Source organism: Mesoplodon bidens, assembly GCF_964165515.1.
Source record: "Mesoplodon bidens genome assembly, chromosome: 6".
In the NCBI taxonomy this organism is placed as follows: domain Eukaryota; kingdom Metazoa; phylum Chordata; class Mammalia; order Artiodactyla; family Ziphiidae; genus Mesoplodon; species Mesoplodon bidens.
The window spans coordinates 74304965-74328519 of NC_138162.1; the positions used below are offsets into that span (position 1 = coordinate 74304965).

A 23555-nucleotide genomic window follows, 5' to 3' on the forward strand; every position below is an offset into this window, starting at 1 on the left:
AATAATAGAGCCCCACTGTCCCCTCCCCACCACAAAGGAAAGAAAATCAAATAACCCTCAACTAAAATCTAAGTAAAAGATTTTGAAGGACCTTAACTTTTCATTGGTGAAATGAGACATGTATACATAAGGTAGTTATTTTTCCTTTCTCCTTTCTTTTTTCTTTTTTTACCCCTCTTTTACTTCCTTCACTATCATTATACCCTTGAAAGAATACTTTCTCAAATACAGGCAATTCCATCTCTCATCACTAAATTCTTTCAAAGGCCTCTTTGGCCCAGTTTCTAATGATTAGTCGACAAACCATACTTACTGGATAATAATGAAAATAGCGTTACCTCCAAAATATGCTATAATTCATTATTTTTAGTGTTTTTCTGGTTTCTATTTAAGTAAATAGGTCTTCTGTTTACTTCATCAGTCCTTTAACTTGGTAGATAATGCAAAGAATTATGCCCTATTTTTATGCTGTACTGTAAAGTCTCAGTGTAATCAAGAGACGTATTTATATATTGATGTCCTAGATAAGTTAGCCAGCATCTATCCAGAATTCTTTTCCAAGATTCTTGACACTTTTCTGAGTTTCATTTCTACTTTAATTACAGAATCTCATGATTTGAAGGAACCCTTGATGAACATTTATTGTGCATATTTATGGCTGAAGCCAAGTGGGATATAAAGATGAAAATTACACAGATGTAGAAGACAAGATTCATATTTTGAAGTATTTAAGAATGTCTCTCATTATTCAAGATGTATTATAATTATCATATATGCCTATGCCACGCTTTGCATTTATGTTTAATAGTTTTGGATTCTCACAAAAATTCTTTATGATAGAATAGATACAATTTTTATTTTACACACAAAGAAATTATTACTTAAAGAAGTGAATTGACTATCCCAATATATAAACAGCAAGTGTCAGCATAAAGACTTAAAATCAGTTCTCCTATTTCCAAATCAACTGAATATGCCACCACACCATATTGGCCCCCATGAAGGAAACCAATTAAGGACATTTGTTTCTTTCAGTTTTTACTTCATGTTATTTTGAAACTGTTCTTAGATGCAAAGACATATAAGATATATTATTTATTCTTGATAATTTTCTTGATGAAATTTCCCTCTTTATCTTTGGTAATATCGGTTGTCTTGAAGTCTACTTTGACTGATATTGATATAACCAGTCTTTCTTGTGATTGGTGTTTGCAAAAGCCTGTCTTTTTATATCTTTTTATTTTTAACCTGTCTTTGTATATTTAAAATGTGTTCTGGTGGAGAGTATATAGTTAGAGTTTACATTTTTACCCATTATAACAGTCAAGATTTAAACTGAGTATAATTATAGATATGGTTGCATTTAATTCTAGCTTCTTGTAATTTTCTGTTTGTTCCATTTGTTCTTCTTTTATTTCCTCTATTTCTGCCTTCTATTGGATATACTGAGTGTTTTCTAGTATTGCATTTTATCTCCTCTATTAACTATCCTATTTTTTAATATGGTGTTTATATCTTTAATTGACCACAGCCTGTGTTCAAGTAATACTACACTACTTAACATATAAGAATATTACAAAAGTGTGTTTTCATTTCCCTCTCCCCTCTTTTGTGCTATTTTTGTCATACATACATTTCATTTCTACATATGTGGTAAATAAACCCTGGTATACACATACTGTTATTTTTGCTTTACATAGGCAATTATCTTTTATAGAAATTAAAAGATGAGAAAACAAACAAAAAAACCTTTACCTATGAAGTTACCATTTCTAGTGCTCCTCATTTCTTTGTATAGGTCCAGTTTTCCATCTGGTATTATTTTTCTTCAGTCCAAAGAGCTTCCTTTGTGGCTACCTTCACTGGACATCTGCTAGAGCAGGATGAATTCTCTCAGCTTTTGTCTGAGAAAGGATTTCCTCTTCATTTTTGAAGATATTTCACTGGTTGTAGGATTCTTGATTGAAATTTTCCTCTCACTGCTTTAAATACGTTGTTTGATTGTCTTAGGCTTGCATTATTTTTGACTGGGAAGTTTTCAATCATTCTAATACCTGTTGCCTTGTACATAATGCGTCTGTTTTCTGTCTTGCTTAAAAATTTTTCTCCTTAATATGGGTTTTTAGCACTCTAATTATAATGCACTTTGGTGTGGTTTTCTTTTTCTATACATTGACATATGTTAAGCTTCTTACAATGTTTATGGTTTTAATAAAATTTGGATGTTTCTACCACTCTTTCTTCAAATATATTTTCTGTTCTTCCTCTTCTTCTGGGACTATAGCTATACTGTTTTAGACTACTTGATATTGTTGCATAGTTCATTGGTTCTCTATTCTTCATTATTTCCTTTTTTTTCTCTGTTCTTCAGATAGTTTTTATTGCTAGGTTTTCAACTTGACTTGTCTTTTCTTCTGCATTATGTAATCTGCTCTCAATTCCATTCAGCAAATTTTTCATTTCAGATACTGTATTTTTCAACTCTACAAATTTGACTTGGTTCATTATAGCTTCTTTTTTTCTCATCATGTTTGTGTTTTCCTTTAAATCTTAAGTCTATTTAGAACAGCTGTTTTAATGTCTCTGTCTGCCACTTCATATCTTCCATTTCTAGACTTGTTTCTATTGATTGATTTTCTTTCTGGTTATATATCACATTTTTCTGCTTCTTCATGTGTCTAATATTTTTTTTGAATGCTGGACATTATGGTTCTTATGGTTTTATATGTCTGGATTTTGATGTCTTCCTTTAAAAGTGTTAAATGTGGTTCTGTATAGGCAGTTACTTGTGGATATTATCAAGGCTTTTCTTTCAGATTTGTTAGTATGGACCTAAAGTAGTCTTTATTCTAGACCTAATTTAGCCCTTCTGCTAAGGCTCGCTCTGCCCTTCTGGTGTTTCTACAGAATGCCCTAGGTGTTCAATAAGGTCATGTCACTGTGGATGGTCAGAATTTGAGCATCTCTGCCCCCTACACACGTGCAGCTTGTTTTCAACATCAGACTCAAGGGGATCTCTGTGAACATTTCTGGATCTATTTCTCTGCTTAACTTCCTTTCTGATACTGCCCCCAAACTTCAGGTGACTCAGCTTTCCCAAATGCAGTATCTGTCTCCTCACCTCAGTGAGACCATGATGCTCTGCTTCGTTTCTCCACTCTTGCTCTGCACTCTGATTACATCCAGGTCAAAAGCTAAGATCATTATAGGGTTCACATTACTTGTTTTCCTTCTTTTAAGGAACACAATCTTACGATACATTTTGTTGAATGACTGAAAACATTGTTTTACATATCTTGTCTACTTATCTACTTGTTTAGTGGGGGGGAGGGCATTTCCAGTAGTATTTACTCCATCATGGCCAGAAGTGGAAATCCTTCCGTATATCGAGATATATATTTGATATAATAGATACAAGATATGAATTCATAAAGGATGTTAGTTACATCATCTCTTCCATCTCATTTTTTAATATAAATTTATTTATTTATTTGTTTTTATTTTTGGCTGTGCTGGGTCTTCATTGCTGTGGGAGGGCTTTCTCTAGCCACAGAGAGCGGGGGCTACTCTTCGTTGTGGTGCATGGGCTCTAGGCACGCGGGCTCAGTAGTTGTGGCCGGTGGGCTCTAGAGCGCAGGCTCAGTAGTTGTGGCACATGGGCTTAGTTGCTCCATGGCATGTGGGATCTTCCCAGACCAGGGATTGAACCCGTGTCCCCTGAATTGGCAGGTGGATTCTTAACCACTGCACCACCAAGGAAGCCCTCTTCCATCTCATTTAATGTCGCCCAGCAAAGTAACCATTTTTAGAAGTTTGGTGTGCCTCCTTCTATTTTCCTTTGTATATTTAAGTACATTTGTATGCACATGTGCCCATGTATGCAGATATATACATAAATCAAATTACACTGTAGGTATTTTTCAGCAACATACTTTTTCACTTAGAATATGTTTTAGAGATCTTGCTGTTAAAGTATGTATCAGTCTTACTTAATTCTTTTAACATCAACCATATATTCTACAGAATGGTTTCCTATATTTATTTAATTACTCTGCTTTTCACAGTCATTAAGGCTTTTCCTTCTAACTTCTTGCTCTTATAAACTGTATTTTTAAAAATAATATTGTATAGCAACTCTTCAGATGGTGAATACTTCTGTAGAAGAAATCACAAAGATGTCAAATAGTTTGCCTGTTGCTTTCCCTAACAGTTTTTACATATTTATATTACTCCTAAATAATAAGACCCAGGTATTTTTTAAGAAATAGTTGATTTCAGATCTAGGACAGGAAATACAAGAGGTAGGTCTGGTCCATCTTATCATAACAGAAAGCATGGGAGTTAGAGAAAGATTACTGTAGTCCTGTCAAAAGACACAGGATACAGTTTGAAGGGACTATCATTGGTCAAAGATGGGACAATTTTAGGGGAAAAAAAGACTGCTGTGTTAAAAAAAATCGAATACAGTATGTTCAAAAGTTAAAAATCATAAGGATACAAGCAAACTCAAACTAAAAGCAACATTGGTCACCTTGGGGAGGGAGCTAGGGGAAAAAAAATCATTATTCTGAGTACTGGTAAATAATGAATCATGCATTTATCCTATTCTTCCTGTGCAAACCTTATTTCAGAGTAAGCAAATACTAATAAGAGGAATTCCTTTATAGAATTCTACTAATAAATGAAGAGGGAATAACAGAATCAGATTACCATAAGATTACAGCCTTTTATTAATTAAAATAATCCCTCTAGAAAATGATCATCAATGACTAGTGATATCCTCAGGGTAAAACATGGATAGGAAACATTATAATCAATGTATCCAGCTGACAACATCTGAACCCCCAATCAAATAATATTGCAGAATGAGAGACAACCAGCTGTTCTATGGTAACCTATATGATGCAATAAGAAGTACACAGCTTTTAAAAAATTGAATCTATTCAAGGCCCTTGATCTAACTACTCATTTATAGGAAATACAAAGATAGAGGAATTTATTAAATGACATCTCAGGGATGCTATCAGCCAAATTAAGCATTCTAGAAATTCTACTAGATAAATGATCCAGTTTTTTCAATAACTAATAGTCAAGATATAAAAAGGATGGGAAACTGTTAGAGATTAAAAGAGAAAGATAGGAAATATCAACTGGATGTAACATGTAAACCTTGTTTGGATCTGATTTGAACAAGCCAACTCTAAGAAGACATTGGAATAATTAGAGAAATTTGAACAATCACTGGGGTTTATATGATATTAAGGAATTGTTAATGTTTTATTTCTGATGTTAGTGTTGTGTTCATGTTAAAAGTAGCTCTTTTCTCTTAGGAAAAAAGTGAAATATTACCAGTGAAATGATGCAAGTTCTATACTTTTAAATAATCCTGTGGGGGGCTAAAGGGGAATGTCTAGTGACATTTATTTATCTTGGATGATGATTACATGGGGTTTATTATAGTATTTTTTCTATGTATAAGTGTTTGAACTTTTCCATTGTGAATTTCTTAATTAAAAAATAAATGTAGCGGACTTCCCTGGTGGCACAGTGGTTGAGAGTCCGCCTGCCGATGCAGGGGACACGGGTTCGTGCCCCGGTCTGGGAGGATCCCACATGCTGCGGAGCGGCTGGGCCTGTGAGCCATGGCCGCTGAGCCTGGCGCGTCCAGAGCCTGTGCTCCACAACGGGAGAGGCCACAACAGTGAGAGGCCCGCGTACCGCAAAAAATAATAATAATAATAAAATAAATAAATGTAGCGTTCACAAGCCAGGTGAAGAGAATTTCATAAATCATCAAAATAAGTGCGGAGCTTTCAGAATATATACACACTTGAAGTGTGTATATACATATATACCTGCAAGAATGTTACAGAATTTTTTTGCATAAATGCTACAGTTGATTTGGACTCAACATGCACTTATCTTGAAATTAGCATGAACCTAACAGTTTTCATCGTAAAGCATTCTCATGTTTATCAACACCCTAGAGAAATCTTTGAGGTAAATCTAATGCTGTGTATTCATTCTGTTGTATCTACCCCTCACCAAAGTCCTAATATTTGCTTTCCAGGTGCAGCAGGTACAGACTGTGCAGCAGGTACAGCATGTCTATCCAGCTCAGGTGCAGTACGTGGAAGGAAGTGACACTGTCTATACCAATGGAGCAATGTAAGTTTATGTATGGGAGTTGTATTCATTCTCCCACTCCCTCGGTTAGAGAAAAGTAAGGTACTTTCTGACGCCTTCTACTTGTCCCAAATTGATGTTTGAGCTTAAGCCGATGTATGTTCACTAAGAACAGTGTTCACCAATAAGGTGAATTTTTGTGTACGTGTTTTCTGTAAACTAATATAAAATTACTATATTAGGAGGGTTTTTTGCATTTATTAAATAGGTACTTACTTTACGTAAAAGTGCCTGGTACTCAATAAATCTTCTTTTCCTGTCTGAACTTCTCCTCACCCTAAAACTCCCAACCCGTCTCCTTTGCATCAACAGTAATGTCAATTTGTACATTTATTTCATTTAAGTTTTTCAGACAGTTTGGGTTAAGATTCAGGATGTTATTATAAATAAAGGGACTAATAACTATTATAAGTCACCAGGTTTGTTTTCATTTACCACAGATTTTTGTTTGCAATCTGTTGGATCTCTAAGTTCTAAAATGAATTCAGATTCTCTCATTGACTCTTCTGTGTGCCCTAGGTTGATAACCTCTGCTTTCTTTATTCTTACTGCACCTACTCCTTGGGTGATTTCATAGATTCCCATGACACCAACCTGTAACTCCACGAGGGCAGGGATTTTTGTCCGGTTTGTGTTGTTGTTGTTTTTGTTTCACTGCAATAAATCTAACACCAGAAGAGTGTATGGTATGTAGAAAATGCATTTATTGTTACCTATTATTATAACTAAACAACTTAAAATCCTGGTTTAACTATCTATTAGTTTTATAATCATGGTCAAAGTACTTAACTATTCTGAGCTTTTATTACTCTTTCCTGGGAAGTGGGAGGGTAATTGCCTTACTCTTTCTGGATTGTTGTGAGGATTTAAGGCTATGTATGTAAAGCAACTAGCACAGGGCCTGGTATACAGTAGATGATACAAAACTGAAAACTCTTCATTGATCTTGACTGTCTCTCCTTTCTCATTGCTTTCGGTCACTGAATCTGCCTAAATCACCACTGCCTTTAAACCTCCATTACCTATAAACTAAAGTGGAACTCTCCACCTTGGCATTCTCCCCCTTCCTACCTCTCTAGCTTCACCTTCCACCTGTTCTAGGAACAACCAACTTTGTGCTTGTTTCCCCAAGTACTCTCCTTTCACACCTCTGTATCTTTGGACATGTGGTTTGTTTTCTCTGCTGGAATATCATTTTCTGCCTTTTCTCTTTCCTTCCAAAACCACTACCCCCAGTATAGCGATATCTTTATAGACTAACTCATGACCCCCTCCCTTGAGACGTGGACCCTGGCTCTCCTCTGCAGTTAACTTATTTGTCCCCTGTACAGTAAAGACAGCAGTATACCCAGACTGCCACTTCCACATGGTGCTATGAACGCTTATTTATATTTATCATACTAAGAAGAACTCTCCCTAAATGGGAACTGTTGTCATTTTGTTATTTTATTTACATTTATTTAGGTGATTGACACATAATAAAGGGTCAATACATTTCTGTTACTCTAGTGAATCTATAATACTTTACATATTTTAGGCATACTGAATATTTTTTACCTCTTTGTTGTGTAAGGCCAGGGCATCCTGGAGCCTGCTTTTGGAATCTCTACCATAAATCCAAACTCCTGTTGGCATTTATCCGGAAAAAAAATAGGGATGCCTGCCACTTGGTCCTTTATGCTATCAGGGAAAATAAATAGGTTTCTAGACACTGCTAGAGGTCACTGAATTGTATTGTCGTTTCATCCTTGCCTGTGGTAGATCTGTCACAACTACCTCAGAGTAAGGTCATTATATACTCTACCTTTGTTCAAGCAGGTACCATTTCCTACCTAGTGTGTTCTCCTAGTTCAAAGACATCCTAGGTAAAGCCTTACCAGATGCCACTGGAGGGCTAAGTTATCATTCTGCCATTCCATAACATTTTATCTTACATTTATTACAGCATTCTGTCAGCTAAGAAACCAAGAAAATCTGACAAAAAGAGGTTTAAACAAATTAGGACTTTGATTTTTGTCAGGTAATAAGAAATCTAAAGGGAGCATATTGTGCAAATAACTGGCACCATGTGGTGCAAATATAAAATAAACCTTAGTGGAGAAAATCTTACAAGCTGGCATAAATCACATCCCTCTAGTTAGACTGGATTGTACCATGGAAATTGCTCCAGTAGAAGATCTCTGGCCTCACAGAATGCTACATATTTCTAGGGATCAGGGCAGTAGACATTAACTGGTATGTAGTAGAAAAAAATGGCTTTCTTTTCTAGGGAGGAGTGGGTGCCTCTGAAGCTCAGTTCCATCAGCCTGTTCTTCCATTAGGATTAACTTAGACCAGCTGAGCCAGCTTAGTGCTAAGCTACCCAAAGATGACAGGAAATGAGCCTGTAGAAACAGCCACAATTGTACTTCCTCTTAGTCTGTGGCTGACATTAGTTTAGCAGCTCAAGGATATCAGGGCCAAGATTTGCTGGTACAGTAGTAAATTTGCTTTGGTTACAGCCATCACATCTGTATTACAGACAGTAAGAAGAGGGAAGGTGCAAGAAGAGGATATGTTATATATGCTATATACGTACATATATATATGTGTGTGTGTGTACACACACACACACACACACACGCTTTCCCAGAAACTCCCAGCTCCATTTTGCTTATATCTCATTGGCCATAACTGTGTAACAAAGTAGTAGTTAGGGGACTTCTGTGGTGGCGCAGTGGTTAAGAATCCGCCTGCCAGTGCAGGGGACACAGGTTTGAGCCCTGGTCCGGGAAGATCCCACATGCCACAGAGTAACTAAGCCTGTGCGCTACAACTAGTGAGCCCACGTGCTGCAACTACTGAAGCCCGAGCACCTAGAGCCCATGCTCCACAACGAGAAAAGCCACAGCAATAAAAAGCCCACTCACTGAAACGAAGAGTAGCCCCCTCTCACCGCAGCTAGAGAAAGCCTGCACGCAGCAACGAAGACCCAACGCAGCCAAAAATAATTAATTAAAAAAAAAAGTAGTAGCTAGCTGCAGAAGAATCTAGGAGTGCAGGTTTGTAGCTTTCATGTCTATATGGTAGATGGCAGCAAGGGAAAAGGATAGTTGGCATGGGTGTTGAGAGAGTTAACTCCATAGTATCTATCACAGTCATTTATCATTGACCCAAGGTAGAGGAGAGTGATTACTAGTGTGTGACTTTGTGAAAGATACACAGCCTGCTTCACTTTCTTCATTTATGAAATATGGAGATAGCTTATCAAAAGTATTTTGTGTAGCTTCTGAGAAATTGTAAACACTCAGTAAACATTAGTTATCACTGTACAATTACGTGCTCTAGTTTTTTTTTTTACATTTTCCTCTCCTATTTATGGTTCTGAATTCTGCATATTGCCTTGTGCCTTTTAAAACTACCCCACTGCTGACATTAGGGTCTTCCATATAATAGGTAAATGTGAGATTGGTGAGTCCATTCATTCACAAAACCTTAGAAAATCAGCATCTCTAAAGTTGGCTCTTTAAAATTATAGGCTCCATTTAAGTGCAGAAATAATTCAAAGTAAACATCTCATGCCAACATGGATTTTCTATGGCCCGCGAAGTCAGTTGGTTAGATCATGACTAATGAGGTCTAGGTCATGAGTTCATTTGCCACAAAGTCCAATTAGTTTTGATCCAGTCTGTGTGGGCCCAGACTGCATCCTCAACTCCAGCTAATTATGTCACAAATGTGCACCGTTGGTCAAGATAGAGAAGATGCATCTTTAAAAACCTTTCATTACAATTTCAATTTCAGTACAACTTTTGACTAAAGATTCTGTAGCACCATTTTCATATTTACTAAAGAAACATTGTGTTGCCATGAATTACACTCAAAATTTTAGTAGCTAGAGTACTATGAACATCTTTTTTCAAATATAACCAAAAAAGAATTTTCAGCTTAAGCTATTCCAATCTTTCTGTAATTTTGTAGTGCTGACATTTAACTATGTACAATTTTTGTCTCTAAAGTTCATTTTAAAGTCTTTATACTCCCTCTTTTTATTTGATATACTTCCATCTGTGTTAGGAGAGAGTATTTCATATTCTTCTGCTCCACCATATTAAATTAATAGCCAACCAGTGTTTGGTCCCTGACTTGGATCATAGTGAAATTCCCACTTCTTTGTGATAATAAATGCTTTTTGCTAATGAAACTCGCAGAAGATAGGGATGCTGATTTTTATCATGAACTTTCAAGCACCCAGTACATGGCCCTGCAGCCTGTGCATGGTTAGTAAGTACTGGTTCACTGTTGCTCCTGTCACCAGCAGCCCCATGCCAAGTAGCCATAATGCAAGGGGTCTCACTCAAGAGGTGTTGATAGCCCTCACAGATATGTGTCTTCACTTATGAAAATGTGTAATCATTATAATTTGACAATACTAAAGTATTTACTGGCTCTCTCTATGACTATGGACGTTACTGGTAGCATAACAGGATTTAACAGTGTGAGTCAGTGAGTGAGGATGTATTTCAAGAGAACAACTGAGACTGCTTTATAGTGGTGTGTTAGAGTAGAATAGCTTTCTACTGAAGGGAGAAGGTAACCTAACTCTTGTTCCTGCTTCATTGCTTCCGTAGGAGCCCACATTTGTGTATTTCCTTGCAATAGTTTTCCCAAGAATATTTTTTACTGCGCTGGATCATAGTCTTGTCCATTGCTATGGATTCTTACAATTTATGATATCTCGTAATTTACCAGATTGTAATTAAAACAGCTGGAAAACAGTGCATACCACGTAGAGAGAATCCAATTCAATTGAAATTTCTTGATGTAGCCGAGAAATCAATTTTTTTTTTTTTTTTTGCGGTATGTGGGCCTCTCACTGTTGTGGCCTCTCCCGTTGCGGAGCACAGGCTCCGGACGCACAGGACCAGCAGCCATGGCTCACGGGCCCAGCCGCTCCGCGGCATGTGGGATCTTCCCAGACCGGGGCACGAACCCGTTTCCCCTGCATCGGCAGGCGGACTCTCAACCACTGCGCCACCAGGGAAGCCCCAATTTTTTTAAATAATGATTTTTTTCTTTCCCCCACTCCTTTTTTGACTCATACTTCCCCACTTATTCCTTTATCATATTAGTCAAAGTGGAAATAAAACATCATACTATATCTTGTCCAAATTAAGAAATCTTTTTTGAAAAATTGTTTTTAATTTTAAAGGATTTTCTTATATCAAGTGGTCTTTGAAACTTATCCGCTGTTTAGAGATGATTAGTGTTTCAAAATGTCAAGGTGTTCATTGTAATGGGTATCTATTGCAATAAGACTTGACTGGTAGAAAGCATTCTCATAATCTTCCTGTTTAAATTACAGATTTCTCATCAAACCCGATAGAGAATTTACCAAACTGTGTTTCATAAAACGTCCCATTAAAAAGTTCTGTGGTTTCACAAGCAGGAAAACACTGCATGAACTTCTTTTGCGGACTCTAAATTTCTGTTAGTTTTTTAAATGCTCTGAGAAATCCTCTAGGAAAGAAATGTCGTGTTTTAAAAACTGACCACAGAACTCTTATCTGAATAATATTTAATAACATCACATGGTATACTTTAGGAGGTGATACATTATTAATATATTGACATTGACTAGATTTATTCAAAATCCATTGGATTCACCTTTATTTGAAAATCATATAGGTAGTGCGTTTTCTGAAGCCATCCAATTATCCTTTCCATGTGCTTTTTAAGTAATTAATAAAAAACCTTAATAGGGATACTCTTCAAGTTTCTATTTTGTCTTTCAATGAAATAGTAAGTTTTAGGATTTTGCAGGTAAAATTATGCTTTATTATTATCATTTAAATGTTCTCTGCTTAGAAGAAATGGTTGTATGGTATTTTTGTAACTGAGATGAAGAGGCTACTTTCTTTATGCTTCTACTGATATATACATTCAAATCGGTGTAGGATCTGGTTAATGAATCTACTTGCCGCTTGGATTTCAGTAAGTATATGGCTGATTACTTAGAAAACTCTTGGAGACAGAACTACCATTTTGTGTAAAAAAGAGCACTGAGGTCCTCTGCATTTAGAGAAGAGCCTGTTTCATTCATCTCTAAAAATGAAAGGATATTTTTTTTAGGTTTATTTTTTGTTGTTATTCAATTTTATTTTATTTATTTTTTAAAAATTTTTATTGGAGTATAGTTGATTTACAATGTTTTGTTATTTTTCAGGTGTACAGCAAAGTGAATCAGTTATAAATATACATATATCCACTCTTTTTTAGATTCTTTTACCATATAGGCCACTACAGAGTATTGAGTAGAGTTCCCTGTGCTATATATAGTAGGTCCTTATTAGTTACCTATTTTATATATAGTAGTGTGTATATGTCAATACCAGTCTTCCAATTTATCCCTCCCCTCCTTACCCACTGGTAACCATAAGTTTGTTTTCTACATCTGTAACTCTATTTCTGTTAGATAATTTTATTTGTACCCTTTTTTTAGATTCCACATATAAGCAATATCTCGTGATATTTGTCTTTCTCTGTCTGACTTAGACTGACTTCACTCAGTATGACGATCTCTAGGTCTATCCACATTGCTGCAAATGGCATTATTTCATTCTTTTTTATGGCTTACATTCCATTGCATATGTGTACTGCATCTTCTTTATCCATTCTTCTGTTGATGAACATTTAGATTGCTTCCATGTCCTGGCTATTGTAAATAGTGATGCAATGAACATCTTTTCAAATTATGGTTTTCTCTGAATATATGCCAAGGAGTGGGATTGCTGGATCATTTGGTAGCTCTAGTTTTAGTTTCTTAAGGAACCTCAATACCATTCTCCACAGTGGCTGTACCAGTTTACATTGCCACCAACAGTGTAGGAGGGTTCTCTTTTCTCCGCACCCTCTCCAGCATTTATTGTTTGTAGATTTTTTGATGATGGCCATTCTGACCCATCTGAGGTGATACCTCATTGTAGTTTTGATTTGTATTTCCCTAGTAATTAATGATGTTGAGCAGCTTTCATGTGCTTTTTAGCCATCTGTATGTCTTCTTTGGAGAAATGTCTATTTAGATCTTATGCCCATTTTTTGATTGGGTTGTTTGTTTTTTTGATATTGAGTTTCATGAGCTGTTTGTATATTTTGGAGATTAGTCCCTTGTTGGTTGCTTCGTTTGCAAATATTTTCTTCCATTCTGAGGGTTGTCTTTCGTTTTGTTTATGGTTTCCTTTGCTGTGCAAAAGCTTTTAAGTTTAATTAGGTCCCATTTGTTTATTTTGGATATAAAGTCCAGAGATAAACCCACACACCCATGGTCACCTAATCTATAACAAAGGAGGCAAGAATATACAATGGAGAAAAGAGAGTCTCTTCAACAAGTGGTGCTGGGAAAACTGGACAGCTACATGTAAAAGTATGAAATTAGATCACTCCCTAACACCGTGCACAAAAATAAACTCAAAATGAATTAAAGACCTAAATGTAAACCCGGATACTGTAAAACTCTTAGGAGAAAACATAGGCAGAACACTCTGACATAAATCACAGCAAGATGTTTTTCAATCTGCCTCCTAGAGTAATGGAAGGCTTTCAAATATGGCTTCTCAGAATATCAGAGTTGTGAAAGTCGTGGAGATCATTTATCCTAATCTTTCCACTTTACAGGTGGGTAAACTGAGACCCAGAGAGGTGTAATAATTTGTACCTCTAGTTAGGTGGTATTTAGAGTTCATATTTTCTGACCTTCAATACATGTTCCTTTCCAGTGATCTGTAGGTAGAGGTCTTTTGATCATGAGTTATTTGGAGGTTTGGGGGGAAGTGTTGGCCAATCACAAAAAAAATTTTTAGTAAATTTTATACATTATGCTATTGTATTATTGTATATCTTATTGTAGATAATAAACTCGTGGGGTTTTTTATGACTGATGACTCTTTAAGACTAAGAGTCTGTTGTTCGTAGGAATCATTGTATGTTTTTTTAATCCTGTCTTATACTTTTATAGTTAAATTTATTTTGTGAATATAGTATGTTCTTTGGATATTCATAAAATATATAGAAAAGTCCATATTTACTAATTTTTTAACATCGAATGTTATAGTTAAACAGCTTCCAGAAGAAAACGCTATTATTTGACTGCCCTGGCTGTATTCCTTTTTAATATTTCTCATTCGTAGAACTAATTGATGCACATTAAGGGCAATTTGCTCTGTGATATTTTCATATCCAGTAGCATAATGTCCAGAATAATTCTGCGTGATAACATTTGGAAAAGTTTAGACATTTAAATTTTCTCTTCCTCTCCTCCTCCCTCCTTTTTTTTTTTTTAAAGGTGAAAATGAAGGAAATCCACATGTGCTTTTTTAGGTTTAGAACCAACCTGTATTATTTTCTTAAATGAACTTCAGAGACCCAGTTTCAAGTATCATTTCTCCTACTGACTACAGTATTAACATCAGGCAAATAACACATTTGCACCTAGATTTCCTAATTTGTGAAATGGCGATTAATAGTTAAAAACATTAATTACTAACCAGGTCAGGTTCAGGATGGGGAGGGTGTAATGAGAGCAGGAAATGGGGTTATTTGTATTGTCTGAAAAAACATATTCACTTTTAGTATAGTTACTCTTATAAAACTAACTGCAAAAGAAGTTAAACTTATAAAAATCTCTGCTTGAACAAATATTTGGAAGCTACAGTGAGAACTCTCTGTTTGGGAGTATGCATTGGAAAAGGTTGGGAAACACTGTATTGTGCTTCACAAGAGACTACAATCTTGTAGATCCCCCAGCTATACAGAGTTGAAGGCTGGTTCACAAGGGTTGAGATTTGTAATGGCCAGAAGGTTTTGGAGGGGACAAATCCAACAAATCTTAGTCTGGCCCTCAGAAGGAGTCAGACGAATAGACTTGCCTCCAGGGAATGCTCCGAGGTCCCAAACTGCCTGAGTCCAGCAGTGTGCCTAGCTTTGGGTATGGGGCATACCACCTGTTTGCCTGGACTTAGCACCTGGGTTGGCCTCAACAACATACACACATGCTTTAGCTGCGTTTATCCATTTTTGAAAGTCCCACTTGACAACATATCCATCTCTAACAAGTACCTGGTTTCTCTGTTCCTTTATAGCGAATCCTCTTAGGATTGACCTCATATTCTTCATTCTCTTCCAAGCTGGCTTTTTTCTCCACATTACAATGAAGTTGCTGTTATCAAAGTCATTGAAGACCTCCATTTGTTAAATCTAGACATTTAATAATAGACATTCTTCTAGATTAACTTTTCTAAATCTGTAGCAATCAACTAGTCAGCTACTCTATCCTTGATTCTTTGTCTTCTTTGACTTTATATTCTTCTGTTTTCTCCTTCTGTTATTGGATCCTCCTCAGTCTTATTACTGGCCAAACAGTTTTTCTGTGCCCTAAGTTTCCTATGTTTCTAACAGAGACATTTCTTCCACAACACTTATGACTATCTGTCATTCTCTACTATCTACTTTTAACTTATCTAATATCTGTCTTTTCCCCACTAGAGTGTAACTGTCATGTGGGCCCAGTACCTTGTTTGTTTGCTCCCCATTCTCTCTCTCATACCTACAACAGTCGTATATGATAGGTGCTCAATCTGTATGTGTTGAATGAATTGAATAAAGAATAGCATTTGATGACAGGTGAGACACAGGAGCAGATTACCTGGTGGTTTTTAATATACAAGGAAAAATGAATGGAACTGAATTGAGATGCTGCTACCATAGTATTAACACACCTTTTTTTTTCTTTTTTTTCAGTTTTTTTTCCTAGTACAATTTTTTTGAGCTTATGTGCATGTATATGGTTGCTCAGTTCTTCCTTTCTTTTTTTTTCAAGTACACAATACAGTATTATTAACTATAGTCACTAAGCTGTACATTAGATCCCCAGAACTTATTCATCTTGTAACTGAAAGTTTGTACCCTTTGACCAATATCTCCCCATTTCTCCCACCTCCCAGCTCCTGCACCATTCTGCTCTCTGTTTCAATGAATTTGATTTTTTTAAATTGGGGTATAGTTGCTTTACAATGTTGTGTTAGTTTCTGCTGTACAACAAAGTGAATCAGCTGTACGTATACATATATCCCCTCCCTCTTGGACCTCCCTCCCACCCCCCACCCCCACCCCCATTCCACCCCTCTAGGTCACCACAGAGCACTGAGCTGAGCTCCCTGCACTATACGGCAGGTTCCCACTAGCTATCTGTTTTACACATGGTAGTGTATTTATGTCAATCCCAATTTCTCAATTCATCCCACCCCCCACGACCCTCCTCCCCCGTGTCCACACGTTCATTCTCTACATCTGCGTCTCTGTTCCTGCCCTGCAAATAGGTTCATCTGTACCATTTTTCTAGATTCTACATATATGCGTTAATAAACGATATTTGTTTTTCTCTTTCTGACTTGCTTCACCAATGAGTTTGATTTTTAATATTCCACATATAAGTGATATTATACAATACTTGTCTTTCTCTATCTGACTTACTTCACTTAGCATAATACCCTCAAGGTTCATCCATGTTGTTGCAAATGGCTGAATAAGAAGTAAGTGTTGGAAAGAATGTGGAGAAAAAGAAACTCTTGTGCACGATTGGTGGGAATGTAAGTTAGTACAGGCATTATGAAAAACAGTATGGAAGTGCTTCAAAAAATTAAAAATAGAACTACCATATGATCCAGCCCAGTTTTTCTTATTTGTAAGTTTAGACCAGTAACGCTGGATCAAAATCTTTTATGATGTCATTCCTGCCAAAGTTGATTTAAGTCTATATCTACTTCCCTGACTTCTGTTGTCAGGGCAGATGACCTGTATATGTACTTATTATATGCATCTTTCTGGTATGCTTCAAAAACCATTATAGCAGTGAACAGAAATTTTGTTAATGCTTTCATGGATAACTGCCACAGAATATAAAACTTCTTTTATAACTGTGGACTTTGACTTTTTAAAAAACTCAAATAAACTAAAAGCACTAATAGTTGTGAAATAGCACTTTTTTTCCTTACTCCTGTGAAAGTTGGTCTTCACATTTTTATTATCCTCTAGTACAGTGGTTCTCTAAGTGTGTTCCTCAGATCAGCAGCATGTACCTCATCTGAGAAACGCCAACCTTGTTAGAAATGCCAGTTTTGGTTCCCTAGCCCTGTTCTACTGAATCAGGAATTCGGGGAATGGAGCCTAGCAATCTGTGTTTTAACAAACCCTTCAGGTGTTCTGATGTGCACTAAAGTGTGAGAACCACTACTTTACAATATACAAATGAAGAATTGAAATGCACAGTAAAGTGTAAATGTCCAGATATCTTTATGTAATGATAATTTAAAGTTATGATTTCAGTACTCTGTACATTGTCAACATATATAATTAAAAATACTACATATGAATGAAAAAGCTCAATTAGTTATTGCAAGGGTTATTATTGCATTTTAATAATTCATTCTTGCATTTCCTCTGTAGCTGTTGTGGCAACAACTCGATAAATGCTTTTATTTTTTACCTATTGTTTTAGCAGTTGAAATTAGCAGAAATAAGTATGTCTTCTGAATTTAATCAAGTGTATCATTAGTGATTCTCGTATTTTATTACTTTATATTTAATTTATTGATTTTTATTCTTAGGTAATAGTCTCTTATGTTAGGTCACTTGAATTCCTCTCTGAATTACTGTTTTCCCCTTCGGTGTCTTGCACAAAATGGACACATCACCTCTCTGATGTACCTTCTGCCTTCAGTCTGACTTAGAGCATTCAAGAAATGATCTATGTCAAAACTCAAAAAAGTAGTGCATGTTAGCCAACCAGATATTACATACCACAAGACTGCAATTGGTTGAAGATTCCAAATAATCTAGCTACTTCTATGCAGGGCTTTGGTGACTCCATAAAAACTTCACAATGAAAAACTGTTTAAGAGTTCTTGGTTTCAAGCAGCAGAAATCAAGTCTGGCTTATTTAAGCAAAACAAAGAATTTATTGAAAGATATTTGTGACTCAGAATTTCTAGGAAGTCTGAAGAATCAAGCTGAAAAAAGACAGGTACAAGCATTGTTAGCAGCCAGACCAAAGGCAAAAACACACCCCAGAAGTTGTCCAATAAGGCCACCACACGACCACAATCATCTCAAACGCTGTTGGCCATTGCTGCCACTATGTCTAACAACAGTTCTCCCAGTTCCCATATTCTCCTCGCTCCCAAACTTTTTGAAAATATTTAAAACTGATTCATTCTGGCTGCCTTTAGTTACTTATATCCTCAGTCTAGTCCAATCAGACATATATTTGCTAGCACTACATGGAAACACCTTACAGTAAGATTACCTCCTCTCATTATATCTAATGAACATGTTTCAGAATCATCTTACATGGCTTATCTGTAGCAGTGTGCCCTGTTTGCTACTCCCTTTTCTCATGGTTTCCTGTTACCTCTCTGACCTCAGGCCTTTCTTTAGGTTGTTTCTCTGGCCGGAACATTCCCTTACCTCCCTGTACCTTAGCTTCCTTAAACTCCTATCCCAGATTAAAACAACATCCAAACTTCTTGCCATAGTCCATAATGATGTCTTTAAGCTTCTTAAACAACCATCCACATTGAGAAAATTAGATGTACATTTTTATACTCAGATAAATATACACATGCACACACATACCATATATGCATATGACAGAAACAAAGTTTCTCAAGATAATTCTTATCCTTACTAGGTGTGATATGTTCTGATGTTGTCTAGTCTACTATAGTCTCTTTCTTTTTTTAATGCTACTGTGTGTGACCCATTAAATTGTGGATCATGACCCACAGTTTAAAAAATTTGTTTACACTACTTACATGTTTAGTTTTTATCTACTTTTTAAACCTCATTTGTTTCTAATGTCCTTCTCATTCATTTTAACCAACCATTCTAGACTTCTAGTTCCTTCCTAAATATCAGGATCTTTCCTGTGTCATGGCTTTTGCACATGCCACACTATATCTTCCTGATATATTTTTCTTCCTGTTTTCCATAGGACTGACTTCTTTTTTTTTTTTTTCTTTTTGCGGTATGCGGGCCTCTCACTGTTGTGGCCTCTCCCGTTGCGGAGCACAGGCTCCGGACGCGCAGGCCCAGAGGCCATGGCTCACGGGCCCAGCCGCTCCGCGGCATATGGGATCCTCCCAGACCGGGGCACGAACCCGTATCCCCTGCATCGGCAGGCGGACTCCCAACCACTGCGCCACCAGGGAGGCCCGGACTGACTTCTTTTTATCCTTCAGTTTCAACCTAAATATCTCTTCTTCAGAGGTAACATTCCTTGACTAGTTGATCTAATATGCGCCCTCCCATTTATTACACTTTAATATTCTATTTTTCTCTTTCATAGATTTAAGGAAATGTCTAATGATCTTATTTCCTTTTTTATTTTTGACCACCTGCCCCTTATGTTATACAGCCCTTATGACTGTAGAGGTCATGTTCCTTTTTTCCCAGGTGCCAGAATAGATGCTCAGTAAATATTTGTTAAAAGAATGTGTACAGGGCTTCCCTGGTGGCGCAGTGGTTGAGAGTCCACCTGCCAATGCAGAGGACGCGGGTTCGTGCCCCGATCCGGGAAGATCCCACATGCCGCGGAGCGGCTGGGCCCGTGAGCCATGGCCGCTGAGCCTGCGCGTCCGGAGCCTGTGCTCCACAACGAGAGAGGCCACAAGAGTGAGAGGCCCACGTACTGCAAAAAAAAAAAAAAAAAAAAGAATGTGTACAGAGTAGCCTGAAAGCAATAAAACATTGTACCAATGTAAGATATTATAATGATCAACATTACTATATTCTATCTTCATTATAAATTTTATGGTGTGAAATTTGCAAGGTATTTTATTTTCTTAATTTGCCATTTTCATACCATTGCTTGATTTTGTAGTTGACTAGCTTATTGGTGAGAGGATATTCAAGACCTAGGTAAAATACAAAACACATAATTTAGAGATATTATACATTGGGACTTGTGGATAAGACACCTGAAGATAAAGAAAACAGAAAAATTGGTTATAACTAAAATAAATTGACATACATAATCATCCTAGTGAATAAGCAAGCAGGGAATATTCAGGGTCATGCTTAGTCAAGGTATATGCTAAGGCATGATGGGATGCAAACAGCACTAATTTACTGAATTCAATGGATCAGAGTCCTGACATTTACATAGAACCTGATAATAGAGTCAGCTATGAAGAAGCGTCTGTCAGCAAGTATGCACATATCTTGTGTTTACACTCATTTCTGGATACATATGCAGAACAATGGAAAGATTTCTCTTCTGCTATAGAATAATGTGACACATTATTTTCATAACGGTCTGAGGCAATCAATAAAGAACAAACAAAAGGAACACAGCAGCATCTTTCAAGTGTGCACAGAATTGCTTGGGAATTTAGCTGTTTCAGTAGTGTACAGTGCGGAAATAGTTAGCTGCTTTCAATCTGATATGCCAAAAATTGAGTACTTTTCTCAAACGTATGTCTTGGAAATTTCTGGGGAAATAGTGTGCAAACAATATCTCATATGTATTCATTCTAGCAGTATGAAAGACAAATTGATCCTAGGTATCAGAATTAAAGAGTTATTATTTCTAGTACCTAGAAAGAAAGAAGTGTTTGTTTTTGTTGGTGGTGCCTTTTTTTAAAAAAAAAAAAACAAAATTTCTGCAATATTTACTCAGGAGCTTAGAACATTTAGAACTGAAAAGATGTTTAGGAATTATCTGTGCCTGACTCTGGCTCTGGCTCCAGACAGGCCTCCAACAAATGCGTTAATACTTATCTTCTTACCCTTGAAGAACAATGACTAAGGATATTATCATCTGCCTCTATTACCCAATCCAGTGTTTAAAAGTCTCCTCTCTTCCCCACTGCAAGTGTATAAGTGTCAGAGACAAATTCAGCAACAATTTGTGACACTTCATTTCCTCATATAATTGTGTCTTTTTTCCCCCTAGAAATTACCAGTCTTTACCCCAGTGTGTGTTTATTCAAGCCTTCTCCTCAGTCCCATGGGTTATGATTGAGTAATGAGCATAATTTATGGATTAGACATACTCTTTAGTGGCTTTCACTCTTATCCTGTTCTTTGCTCATATTTTAGCTAATGAATCATCTCCAACTAGGGGGAAGTATGAAAATCAAAGCTCTTTGCTGCCATATTTTTATGCTGACTTGAGGGCTATAGATACAGATTTTATATATCTGTGATGCATTTGTTTACATTACTATTGTTCACTGAGGACTAATTATATAAAGGAGTCATACCCCAAAGATGGAGTGATTTAAACCCCGTGGAATGTTTCTCATAATAGAGTTGCAACTTCCATGATCATAGAACTTCTGAAATCTAAGTGTGCAATGGTAAGTATCCTCCAAAATAGTCTCGCCTTTTCCATCTCTATTTCTTTACCATTGCAAGTACATCTTCTGCAGATTCCATTCCGAGTAAGGGAGGAGAGTAGTGGGGTGTTAGTAAACAGTTAACTAAGGTGTAAGGAACTCCCAAATAGCAACAGAAAGTCCATATGTTCCCTATACCAGCTTTTGGGACTGTTCCTCAATAGTCATTCACACATATCATTGACATACGTAAAAAGCTAAGTTCTTTTTATGTGACAGAATGGTTGAGAGCATGGGCTAAGTGCAGATTCCAAATCCATTTTTTACCAGCTGTGTGATTTGGATAAAGCTATTTAATCTATCCAAACTTCAAGTATTCACCTTGTCTGTGGAAATAGAAATTATAACAGTATCCATCTCAGAAAGTTGTAATGAAGATTAAATGAGTTAATACCTGAAAAGTACATAAAATGGTGCCTGTTGTGTAGTAAATGGTCAGTAAATATTAGCTATTAATAGCCATTATTACATGATTTATTTATAAAATCAACTTACTACTGGGGAGCATGCTTAAGCATTTTGTTTGGACTATGGAAAGGAAAGCTGGCACCATTTCCTACATCTGTCAAAGTACTTATTTATTGCCCTATATCTATGTGTACACCTTACTTGGTTATACTTAAATACTAACATCAGATTGTGTTATTTTAAACACAGCTAAATAGGGTCATTATCATATTTAGCAGACATAAATTAAAATGACCTCACTTTTCTTTTCACCTAAACTTGAAATCAACATGGCTGTTTTATTTTATTAAATAAATATATAATGAAAGAAATACATAAATGAGGTGTCCAGCTGGGAAATACAATAATGAGAAGAACTGTGTATTTTAAATGGCATTTTTCTGTCTATAAAGTAAACGTTCTCTATGGAGTTGTTTCTGTCACCACCCCAAACTAAAATTTGTACGTCAATCTGTGGTGGCTCTTTCTGTAAAGCAGTAACTTTACCCAGTGTGGAATAGTTTTGGAGCACTCTAATTATTTTACTAAAATTTACATTAGAAATTACATTACAAATTCATTTGTAATGGATTAAAATGACCTGTTTTAAATAATACAGAAAAATCTTGGAATAGTTTAGCACAATTTCTCAATTGTGCTAACCAATTTGTTTGGTTTAACAAAACAAAAGAAGGATTTATGTTTTAGAAATTTATGGAAGTCACCATTATGTCAAATGTACTTTCAAACAGAATCATATTCTACTTGTTGGTTAGTGTGCCCACTGTGTAGCTGCAACTGTGTTAAGTGTTGAGGGTACATATGGGAATAAAACATAATTTCATGGGAGTATGAATACATGAGGAAATTAACAGTGTTTGGAGAGCTGTATTTCAGGTATGCACAAGGTGTTAGGAAAGTACAGAGAACAAAACATAACAGGCCTGTGAGGAGTGGCCACAGAGGGCAAAGGGTGCAGAAAAATGAGAGTTTAAGGGTGATTTAGACAAAAGAAGAGAGCTGAAGAAAAATGTAAAGGCCTTCTAGACAGAGGAAAACATGAGATATAGCAGAGAAGCAAGAGAAGATGGCACGTTACAGGGACCAGCAAAAAGGTCAGTGTGGTGTAAGCAAGAAAGCACATGAAGACATGACTGGTATCAAGTCCAGAGATCATGCAGGCATCGGCTCTGATGGTTCTTATAAGGCAGGTCAAGGGTTGTGAATTACTTCCGAAGGCAAGAGAGAATCATGGAAAGGTTTTTAAGAAAAGCTTTATTTTCATATTTGCATTTTAGAAAAATTGCCCTGGCAGCAAAGTGAAGATAGATTGGAAGAGAGCCCAAATAGAGGAAGGAAAACTAATTAGAAGGCAGTTATAATGGAGAACATTATGAGTTAAGGCAAGTGAGTACAAGAATGGATAGGAGAATTGGAGAATTATTTAGAAGGTAAAATTAGTAGGATTTAGTGACTGATGTCAATCTGAGC

General features: G+C 36.4%; 1 protein-coding gene across 5 annotated transcripts in view; it reads left to right on the forward strand.

Annotated features, from left to right (window-relative positions):
- RFX3 (regulatory factor X3) overlaps positions 1–23555 on the forward strand; it is a 292426-nt gene that overhangs the window by 171906 nt on the left and 96965 nt on the right. For all 5 annotated transcript variants that reach the window (XM_081236444.1, XM_081236445.1, XM_081236447.1 and 2 more), the window contains one exon: positions 6071–6168. In XM_081236444.1, the coding sequence (XP_081092570.1) occupies positions 6071–6168 (98 nt within the window). The remainder of the gene's footprint in view (positions 1–6070; positions 6169–23555) is intronic.